The sequence below is a fragment of the Labeo rohita genome, chromosome 24, assembly GCF_022985175.1.
Source record: "Labeo rohita strain BAU-BD-2019 chromosome 24, IGBB_LRoh.1.0, whole genome shotgun sequence".
Classification (NCBI taxonomy): Eukaryota; Metazoa; Chordata; class Actinopteri; order Cypriniformes; family Cyprinidae; genus Labeo; species Labeo rohita.
The window spans coordinates 16,085,409-16,097,633 of NC_066892.1; the positions used below are offsets into that span (position 1 = coordinate 16,085,409).

Here is a 12,225-nt window from a genome sequence, read left to right on the forward strand (position 1 = left end):
TTTATTTCAGTTTTGGTTTTAGTAATTTTGAGTGTACTTTTTTCATCTAATATTTATATTTTATTTTATTTCAGCTTTTAGTTTATTTTTAATTAATAATAACCGCACTGATATCAACAAATAAACAAATCTCTAATATTATCAGGTGGCCAAACAAATTTTTAATTTAGATCACCTTTGCCATCATGTTAAAAACACTAATAATATAAATAATAAATATAATCTTAAAATGCATATCCATTGTTATCGATTTAAAAGTCTTAATTTTAAAGTTATTAGTGTATTTGTATTTTTTTTTTTTTTTATAAAATTAGATTTATAATTGATTTAATTGTTTTCTTTCATTTTAATTTAATGGTATAAATTACTGTAATTAACCATTTAATAGTTATTGGCCATAGAATTCAAAACTGAGACCCACACATTTCTCAAAATACCTTTTTTTTTGGTGTCCAAAAGTCTATTTTGAGCGTGAGTAAATGATGACAGGATTATTATTTCAGGGTGAACTATCCTTTTAATGCCCTCTCCCCATATTTAGTAGGATTTTGTTAGTATTGCTTGGTTTTGTGTAATGGAACCAGATTGATTACTTAAAAGTTAAAGGGACAGCATGAAGGGGCACAAGATTGGCAGGTGGCTGTGATAACAACAGCTTGCAGGTGTGTATAAGGCCGGCATTTCCATTCAGCTACCTTTCTCACTGAAGGCCGGTGGGGTTTGAGAATAAGCAATGGGATATGCCCTCTGGCACTGCCTCCATCAGCGACACAGGGCTCCCTGTCACTCTGAAGCCGCACAGTGGTGTCCAGTGAACATGTTCTCCAGCCTGCCAGTCTGCACACATGAGGCTTCATATCAATGACATGACAGCTTTGTGCGCCACGGAGCTTCTTCTCTTTCAACCCTCGTGTACTTTAGTGACACCTGGGTGTGTAATGTTTGAAAAAACACTCAGACTTGAGTTGCTTTTTATTGGAAGTCCTCCTGGTATGTGTTATTTTTTTTCCCTCAGTTTCATCAGAGGTTGGATTCTTATTACTGTAGGAAAGTCATAGGCCATGATGCATGTTAATAACGCCTTATCAGAGCTGAAGAGAGGTTACTCCTGTCACATGTGTCATTCTTACCCAGAATTCCCATGCAGATATGCAGTTGCCATCGATCTTGCACAATCTTATTTAGTCATTAAGACTGTGAATAATAGCGTGAAGTCTGGACCTCATCCTGTCGATGGAGTATGACATTTTTATATATGATAGACTGGGGAATTTTTTCTTCTTTTTTACTCAATGTTATGAATAGCAATGACACTGGGGACCCTGTAATGAAATCCACATCCATACAGCGCATGTTCTGCTGAAATCACATTGTCAGTTTTTTAAAATATAATTAGCTTTTGGACAATCGCCGTGACCGTTTCCAATGTCACTAGACCAGAGGGCCAAGAAAAGTTCGATTTGACAGCATGTTGGCATCAGAAGTGGCTGGTGGTGCCAGACTGCGGGTTTGCTGTGGGACCCTGGGTGATGATGTCATGGAGGAAGGCTCATTAGTTCTAGTTAGTTGAGCAGCGTCATGGAGGACTATTGTAGGTAATGTCCATATGCCAGCATCCAACATTCTGTCTCCACCAATAATGCATTATTTAGCCTTACTAATGTATTTTAAAGATTTGCAGGCTGATAGAAAATAGAAAATAGAAGACGAGAGAGAGAAAGTGAGCACAAAATCAATAGAAAGCAGGATTGGTATTTATCTGCTTTGATGGGTGACAGTTATAGTGGTATCATCCTGTGTTCTTAATGCATGTGTTGTATCATAACAGGGTATAGGCTATGTGTAGAGTTCTATCATTCTATCGCTCCATTGTTTTATCTGTCATTCTATTATTATATTTTTCTATTTTTTTCTGTATGTCTGTCTCACCATCCATTATAATATCATTTTTTTCACATGTATGTCTGTCTCAGTTGATTTATCTATCTATCTATCTGTCATTCTATATATTGTTCTATCATTCTATTGTTCTATCTATCTGTCTGTTTTTGTCCATCCATTCATCCGTCCATCCATCCATTAATCCGTCTGTTGTTCTGTGTACCTTTCTGTCTTTTTTTGTCGATCTTCTTGATTTGTCTGTCCGTCCGTCCTTTCATCATTCTATATACCATTTTATTATTCTTTCTATATTTATCTATTTTATTGTTCTATATTCTTGATTGGTCTGTCCGTTCATCCATCCGTTCATCCATCTATCTCTCTCTCTGTCTATCCGTCCGTCCTTCTATATACCGCTCTATCATTCTTTCTACCTATTTTTCTCTGTCTGCTTTTGTGTGTCCGTCCATCTATCTATCTATCTATCTATCTATCTATCTATCTATCTATCTATCTATCTATCTATCTATCTATCTATCTGTCTGTCCGTCCGTCATTCTATATATTGTTCTATCATTCTATTGTTCTATCTATCTGTCTGTTTTTGTCTGTCCGTCCATCCATCTATCTGTAGTTCTGCGTATCTTTTTATCATTTTATTGTTCTATCTTCTTGATTTGTCTGTCTGTCTGTCCATCCATCCATCTGTCTGTCTGTCTGCCTGTCTATCTATCTATCTATCTATCTATCTATCTATCTATCTATATATTCTGTTTTATCATTCTGTTGTTCTGTCTATCTGTCTGTCTGTCCGTCCTTCTGTCATTCTATATGTTGTTCTATCATTCTATTGTTCTATCTATCTGTCTGTTTTTGTCCATCCATCCATCCATCCATCCATCTATCCATCCGTCCATCTGTTGATTTATGTATCTTTCTATCATTTTGTTATTCTATCTTCCTATCGTCCATCTGTCATTCTATAGATTGTTCTATCATTCTATCTATGTGTCTGTCTGTTCCATCTATCTATCATCTATCTATGTATCTATCTGTCTGTTTTTGTCTGTCCATCCATCCGTCCATCCATCTGTTGTTCTGTGTATCTTTCTATCATTTTATTGTTCTATCTTCTTGATTTGTCTGTCCGTCTGTCCGTCATTCTATATACCATTCTATTATTCTTTCTATATTTATCTATTTTATTGTTCTATCTATCTTCTTGTTTTGTCTGTCTGTCCATCCATCTGTCTGTCTGTCTATCTATCTATCTATCTATCTATCTATCCATCTATCTGTCTATCTCTCCGTCATATATATTGTGTTCTATCATTCTGTTGTTCTGTCTGTTTTTATCTATCTATCCATCCGTCCGTCCATCTGTTGTTCTATGTATCTTTCTATTATTCTATTGTATCTATCTATATCTGCCTATTTTTCAGTTTGTCCATCCATCTATTGTTCTATCTGTCATTCATTATCAATGTCTGTCTTGAAAATAGGAAATCATAGCATATAAATATCCAATAGCCTTTAGGTATACCAAATTTGTGCTTATCTAAAGTACAAATAAAATATTTCTCACTATGCAAATCATAAAGTGACAGAACTATAAAAAGGAAATGATGTTGTTGTAATAAAAGCATAAAGACGTAATGTAATATCAAATAATTTGAAAAGACACTGTATGCAGAAACACCTCAAAAATATAGTAAGAATAAATATATAATTATTATAAATATAAGATATAGTTAATACAAATGGCACACCCAAGTTTAACAGAATTTGGGGTTCTACTAATTTAGTAGATTTTTTTCTGCCGTTTTCGATATACTATGCTCTACAGGACGTACCAGGCTTCGCATTTATGCCGTTTTCGTGTATTATGAAGTATAGCAGTGGGCCTGTATGACCCCATTTCCCCCTCTTAAAGAACTGGCTATGTGTTCATGCTGCTGGATCATTTTAAAAGCATAGTGGTTTCATATGCATTTCTGACACAGCTCACACAACATCTTTCACTCAGTCTCCTAAAGACCTTGACACTATATGAAACACATCCATCACTTCACATTTTTCATACGGATTTACATCAGCAAATGGCCTGTTGAAGGTCAGCTGTAATCACGCCGCTCTGGTGTGTGAGATGCACACAGCCATTTCGTGGCCTGCCCTCGGCATCACCTCAAATCCAGACATCGGATTTGAGACTTGCTTAGGCTTCCTCCGCTCTCATCCGGCAGGAGGGGCATCTATTTAGCAGCAGTTCATCTGTGAGATGAATCTGAGGGAAAGGTCAAATCTCGCTTCATCAGAAACCTGTTTGGCCCTCACAGCTGGAGATGGGAAGGGACAGACGGCTCTTCTGGCTGCTATGTGGGAAACAAAATAGCCTGTTGGAAACTAATGAGAGGGAGAGGTGGGAAAACTGAGGTGAATGACAGAGGCGAAGGAAGGTTCAGTCCCCCAGCGTTCAGTCATGTACTCTAAACTCAGCTGAATACCAATGTGTCCATGCATGAGATTGAGGGAACTAATATAAGGAATGTGAGCAGTGATCCATGTCCTTTATTTCTCTTTCTCTTTCTTTCTAGTTTTCTTTCTCCTTTTGCATTCTTACAAAGTTAAAATCAGTTTCCTGAGTGTCTCTGTTTTTTATATTTTATACATATGGTAACATCCAAAATTGGGGTGTTTTATAAAAGCTACTATATATTTTAGTACTGAGCAATGACACACTGATCAAAAGTAACAGTAAAGCCAATTTTATGATATATAATACATCTGATATGATATATCAAATAAAATATATCTCGTAATTTCGACTCTTTTTCTTAGAATTGCAAGATATAAAGTCTCAATTGCAAGCCAAGTCAGGATTGTGAGATATAAAGTCAGAATTGCGGGTGTAAGCTCGCAATTCAGAGAAAAAAAAGTCACAATTGCGAGATGTAAACTCACAATTCTAAGAAAAAAGTCAGAATTGCAAAATATAACCCGCAATTCTAACTTATATCTCACAATTTTGACTTTATATCTCGCAATTCTGACTTTTTTTTCTCACAGCTGCAAATTTATATCACGCAAGTCTGACTTTGTATCAAGCAATTCCGACTTTATTTCTCGCAGTTTCTCACAATTCTGAGAAAATAGCCAGAATTGAAAATCGTATCACGCAATTCTGAGAAAAAAGTCAAAATTGCAAGATGTAAACTCGCAGTTGTGAGAAAAAAATCAGAATTGCGAGATAGAAAGTCGCGATTACCTTTTATTTTTTAATAAGTGGCGAAAACAGGGTTCTAGAATTGAATACTCTTAGAACTCACAATTGCAAATATAAACTCACAATTGCGAATTGTAAAGCCAAAATTGTGAGATATAATATCAAAATTTTAGAATATAAACTCAGAATTGCAAGATATAAACTTATGAGAAAAAAGTCAGTATTGAGCAATACAAATACAATTCTGAGAAAAAAAGTCTGAATTGTGAGTTTATATTTCGGAATTTTGAATTTATTTCTCGCAGTTGCGAGTTTATATCCTGCAATTCAAACTTTATATCTCGCAACTGCGAGTTAAAGGGTAAGTTCACCCAAAAATGAAAAGTAGCCCATTATTCATCCTAGGTGTATATGACTTTCTTTCAGACGAATGAAATTAGAGTTATATTAAAAATTATCCGGGCGTTTCCAAGCTTTATCATGGGGATGTTTCTCTTCATCAGTCTAAAACGAGTCCAATAAAGTGCATCATTCCATAATAAAAAGCGCCTCACATTGGGAAACAATAAAAAATATCCATATCTAAAATGTAATAAACACTTTAATCTAGCTTGTGCTAACAGTCATACATGGAAGCAGCTCCGGACGGATGACGTAGTATGTTGGTGTTGTGCAGGCGCTGCTAAGTTTCGTGAAAACCAACGTTTGTTTACAGGTGCAAAGGAAGCAAAGTTTCCGTCATTTAGCAAAGGAAAACCAGTATATCGAAATCCTCCGACATTTTTCTTTACAAATCCTTGTTTTGAACTTCTAATTCAAGGCACTTTTTATTATGGATGGATGCACTTTATTGGACTTGTTTTGGATTGATGAAGCACCCGTCTATGCCATTCTAAAGCTTGAAAGTGCCAGGATAATTTTTAATATAACTCTGATTGCATTTGTCTGAAAAAAGGAAGTCATATACACCTAGGATGCCTGGATGGTGAGTAAATTATGGGCTAATTTTCATTTTTGGGTGAACTATCCCTTTTAATATCACACAATTATAACTTTATTTCTCACAGTTGCAAGTTTATATCCCAAGTTTATATATTTTTTCCTCAGAATTGCGGGTTTATATCTCACAATTGCGACTCTTTTTCTCAGAATTGCAAGATATAAACTCACAATTGCTAGTTATAAATTCAAAATTCTGAGATATAAAGTCAGAATTGTGGGATATAAGCTTGCAATTCAGAGGGAAAAAGTCACAACTTTGAGATATTAACACAATTCTGAGAAAAAAGTCATATAAACTTGCAATTGCTAGAAAAAAGTTAGAATTTTAAAATACAAATGCATTTCTGAGAAAAAAAAAAAAGTCTGAATTCTGATTTTATATCTTATTTATTTATATATTTATTTCTTCCAGTTGCAAGTTTATATTTTGCAATTCTGACTTTATTTCTCGCAATTGTGAGTTTATATCACACAATTTTGACTTTATACCTCACAATTCTGACTTTTTTTGTCTGAAGTGTGAATTGACCATTTTTATCCTGTGGCGGAAATAAGATTTTATAGAAAACAATTATTTTACTATTTTTTATTCTATTTTTGATCAAATAAATGTGGCCTTGATAAGCATAAGAAACATCTTTCAAAAACAATATTGTGCCAACTGTGTATAAATATGAATTTTCTTAACAGTCGTTCTGAAAGCTTTTAATTTTCATATTGAATCTCCTTTTCTGTTCCCTGGAAGAAAAAAAAAAAAAGTCATACGGGTTCAGAACAGACATTCTGGAGATCTTTCTTTTATTTTTCCTGACTTAAAATGTATTACTGAGGCAAAATTCCAAGCATGAAAATGATAAAACAGTAAAGACAGAATTTTAATTATGAGGTCAAACAGATCACACTGTGATTAATGTCAGCAAACTCCCATTGATACTGTCCTGCCTGTAGTGTCGCTTTGCCTACAGCTGTCTGTATCACCTTCATCTTGTATTAGAAACCAATACTCCAAACATAATGTCTGCATTTGAATCCAGAAATGATCAAATATATTAACTTTGTCAAGTGACAGAAATCATAAGAACAATACAAAAACAAATCACCAAAATGGGCGTAACAAATCACATTGCGAGTCTCTCTCTTTTAGTGTCAGCGTCTTAGCAGATGGTAAACTATTCAAAAATTATGCCATATGATTTATCATCGCCTAGGTGCATTATCATCACAAAGTCCTACATGCTACATCCATAAGGCTGCGGAGATATCCCATCAGGCAGGGTTTGGACGAACATAATGCAATTTCTTTTTCATCTCTTCAGTTCTGTCTTCTGCTGTTTTATCAGAGTCATCAAGTGTTTTTTATTTATTTAGTCTGGACTGTAACAACTCCAGGAGCTGTTGTCTTCTGCAACCCCTTTTATTCCTCTCCTTCTGGGCTGCTGGTGTCCTTCCAGTGCCCTTCTTCTGCTCTCTTTATCTCCTCAGAACATCTGCCTCGGTGGCAGGTTGCAGGTGGCGGTAGAGTGGATGTCCCCTGGCTCCCTTACACTCTCTTAAGCTTCTGTCTTGCACTGATCCCTGAACACCCTAAACTGCTGACCCTCACTTTATGTCCTCGCTTTGACTCTCCATTTGGCTGGCTCACCGGCCAGCGCCTCCCTGTTTTAAGTTCACAAGGAAAATAGTTAGGAACTAAGTGGCCTAAATTTACTTACAAACATCAGCTGTGCATTTAGGCACTCAGAGTTTGAGCTACATGCAGTACAGTACGTCCAATTCGGGTTTGTCATTCCAATACAGATACAGATAGAAAAAATGACTTCAAAACATGGTAATTATATCTGGGTGTCTCTTAAACTATGGGCATTTTTGCTTCTGTAGAGTCACTACTCCGCTAACAATGTCTAGCAGTAACTAGTATGGCCTTTTTAATGATGGATTTTCACAATTTAAGATTGAGAATCTGTATGTAAAAGATTATACTGAAAAGTAGACAAGCTAAAAAAGTTTTAATGTGAACTTCTCATAAATATGAAGTTGAAATCTGATAGCAGAAAAATCAACCCCTGAGGCATAAAAGTGCTAGAAGATGGGAAAAAACAAAACAAAAAAACACTAATTTGTTAGATTGTGATACAGAAAGTTTGGGAACCCCTTGCAGAATCTGTGAATAAGTTTAACAAAATAAGAGAGATCTGAAAATAAGAGATACTGACCTGGGTAAGATGTTTTACATAAAGGATGTTTACATATAGTCCATAAGACAAAAAAATCTGAAATTATTAAAATAACCCCTTCAAAAGTTTGTGTACCCTTGGTTCTTAATACTGTTGTGGTTAAATGGATGATCTACGAATGTTTTTTGTTTCATAATGTTTGTTCATGAGTCCCTTGTTTGTTCTGAACAGTTAAACTGAGCACTGTTCTTCAGAAAAATCCTCCAGGTCCTGCAGATTCTTCTGTTTTCCAGCATCTTTTGCATATTTGAACCCTTTCCAGCAGTGACTGTATGATTTTGAGATCCATCTTTTCACACTGAGGACAACTGAGGGACTCAAACACAACTAATAAAAAAGGGTTCAAACATTCACTGATGCTCCAGAAGGAATCATGATGCATTAAGAGCTGGGGGTGAAAACTTTTGAACAGGATGATGATGTCCAAATTTTTCTTATTTTGTTGAAATATCTTTTTTTTTTCCATTTAGCACTGCCCTTCGGAAGCAACAGAAGATACTTGCATGTTTCCTGGAAGACAAATTAAGTACAATTTATCTTGATCTTCAAATTCCAAAAGTTTTCACCCCCCAGCTCATAATGCATTGTGCTTCCTTCTGGAACATCAGTGAATGTGAACCTTTTTTAACAGTTGTGTTTGAGTCCCTCAGTTGTCCTCAGTGTGAAAAGATGGATCTCAAAATCATACAGTCACTGCTGAAAATGGCTCAAATATGCAAAAGATGCTGGAAAAATGAAGAATCTGCAGGACCTGGAGGATTTTTTCTAAAGAACAGTGCTCAGTGTTACTGTTCAGAGCAAACAAGGGACTCATGAACAAACATTATGAAACAAAAAATATTCGTAGATCATCCATTTAACCACACCAGTATTAAGAACCAAGGGCTCCCAAACTTTTAAAGATTATTTTATTAATTTCAGCTATTTTTTGTCTTGTGGACAATATGTAAACATCTTTTATGTAAAATATCTTACTGAGGACAGTACTAAATAAAAAATAACATGCATTTTGTATGATCTTTCTTATTTTGTTAAAATTATTCACATTTTCACAGATTTTGCAAAGGGTTCCCAAACTTTTGCATACCACTGTATGTTCTAAAAATCATGTTTGTTGCTCATCATATAATACACAGTTTGTGTATATTCTGAGTGAAACAGGATATTCAAAGAGAAAAAATGTTTGTATTGGATTTGACTGGATTGTGAGAAGTAGGTATTACGTGCCAGAATGGAGCCATGTGGTTGAAAGGAAGGGGCCGTTTATTTAATATTAATGGTTAGATTTACAACGTTTAATGATCCCTTTAACAAATGTCCAAAAGCCTCCAGCTAAAAGCACCGATAAAACATCTGTAAGACAATCTGTTCTTAGACTTCTAAGAGAAGCGAGAACAGAGAAATACAGATGCTTTCTCTTGAACAACACCATTACAGCTGATCTTTGTTCAATTACAAAACTCCTGTAGATTATCCTGTGGAGTACAACCTACTCAGTTTGTACTCTTAAAAAACTCTTTTAAGAGCACACGTAACATTTACAAAAGAATCAGCAACATTTGTTCCTGTTCTGTTTTTCTCTAGCCCCTCTGTGACATAACCACAAAGACTTTAGATCAATACAACAAGATAGTGAGTATTGTGCACTTTTTCTAGGTGCTGGGGGCTGGTCTCCGCTGGACAGTGATCATTACCAGTGGCTGCAGGTCGACCTGGGAAGCAGAAAACAGGTCACAGCCGTCGCCACGCAGGGTCGATATAGCAGCTCTGATTGGACAACACGTTACCGGCTGCTCTACAGTGACACAGGCAGGAACTGGAAACCATACCATCAAGATGGCAACATCTGGGTGAGTAACATTATTCATAAGCTGTCACTGTAGGATAAATGTCTTTCCTTCATCTATATACACTAATGTTGAAAGTTTTGGGGTCAGTAGGATGTTTGCATTGTTTCTTTCTTAGCTTCCTAAGGCTTTTTTTTTTTTTTTTTTTTTAATTGTTATATTGTGAATTTTATTTCAGTTTAAAATGAGTATTTCTTTTTTAATATATTTTGACTAGTGCTGTCAGATCAATTAATCTTAATTAATCGCATCCTAAATAAAGTTTGTTTACATAATAATATGTTTACAGTGTAAATTTATATGTATATTAGTGCTTTCATATCGATTAATCACGATTAATCACATCCAAAATAAAAGTTTGTGTTTACATAATATATGTGTTTACAGTGTAAATTTATATGTATATTAGTGCTTTCAAAATGATTAATCGCAATTAATCACATCCAAAAAAAAAGTGTTTGTGTGTATGTATACATATAAATATACACAGTACACACACATATATTATGTAATCAAACTTTTATTTCGTATGTGATTAATTGCGATTAATCAATTTGACAGTACTCGTTCCATAATTTAATTTCATTAATGTGATGACAAAGCTGAATTTTCAGCATTGTTACTCCAGTCTTCAGTGTCACATGATCCTTCAGAAATCATTCAAATATACTGATTTGCTGCTCAAGAAACATTTTTAATTATTGTCAATGTTGAAAACAGTTTTTGTGGAAACAGTGATACTTTTTTCAGGATTATTTGATGAATAGATTCAAAGGAACAGCATGTATTTGAAACAAAAATAATTTGTAACTTTATAAAAGTCTATACTGCCACTTTTTTATCAGTGCAATGCGAAACCGATTAATTGTAAATAATCGCATCCAAAATAAAAGTTTGTGTTTACGTAATAAATTTAAGTTTACTGTCTAAATTTATATGTATATTAGTGCTTTCAAATCGATTAATCGTGATTAATCACATCCAAAATAAAGGTTTTATTTTGGATGCAATTAATCGTGATTAATTGATTTGACAGTACTCATTTTAAAATGTAATTTTATTAATGTGATGACAAAGCTGAATTTTCAGCATTGTTACTCCAGTCTTCAGTGTCACATTATCCTTCAGAAATCATTCTAATATAATGATTTGCTGCTCAAGAAACATTTTTAATTATTGTCAATGTTGAAAACAGTTTTTGTGGAAACAGTGATACTTTTTTCAGGATTATTTGATGAATAGATTCAAAGGAACAGCATGTATTTGAAACAAAAATAATTTGTAACTTTATAAAAGTCTATACTGCCACTTTTTTATCAGTGCAATGCGAAACCGATTAATTGTAAATAATCGCATCCAAAATAAAAGTTTGTGTTTACGTAATAAATTTAAGTTTACTGTCTAAATTTATATGTATATTAGTGCTTTCAAATCGATTAATCGTGATTAATCACATCCAAAATAAAGGTTTTATTTTGGATGCAATTAATCGTGATTAATTGATTTGACAGTACTCATTTTAAAATGTAATTTTATTAATGTGATGACAAAGCTGAATTTTCAGCATTGTTACTCCAGTCTTCAGTGTCACATTATCCTTCAGAAATCATTCTAATATAATGATTTGCTGCTCAAGAAACATTTTTAATTTTTGTCAATGTTGAAGACTGTTTTTTGTGGAAAGTTGTACTTTTTTCAGGATTTTTGATGAATAGATTAAATAGTTCAAAGAAACAGCATGTATTTGAAAAACAAATATTTTGTAACTTTATAAAAGTCTATACTGCCAATTTTTTGTTAATGCAATGCATCATTGCTAAATAAAATGCAAATTAAATAATAATAATAATAATAAATAAATAATCTATCTTACTGACCCCAAACTTTTCAATTGGTTGTGTATGTGGAAAAAATAATTAATTTAATAAATTGTTCTTCTTGATTGTAGTGTTCTTGCACTTTATATTGACACCTACACTTTGAGTCAGCTTAAAATAATTTGTTACCCTGCTGCCTTACATTTTTAAGTTCAGTCAAC

The 12,225-nt window shown here is 34.1% G+C and overlaps 1 protein-coding gene across 1 annotated transcript in view; it reads left to right on the forward strand.

Annotated features, from left to right (window-relative positions):
- The window catches only part of cntnap2a (contactin associated protein 2a), a 488,873-nt gene that overhangs the window by 198,639 nt on the left and 278,009 nt on the right, over window positions 1-12,225 (forward strand). Inside the window, exon 3 of the mRNA XM_051098409.1 lies at window positions 9,997-10,190. Within this exon, the coding sequence (XP_050954366.1) occupies window positions 9,997-10,190 (194 nt within the window). The remainder of the gene's footprint in view (window positions 1-9,996; window positions 10,191-12,225) is intronic.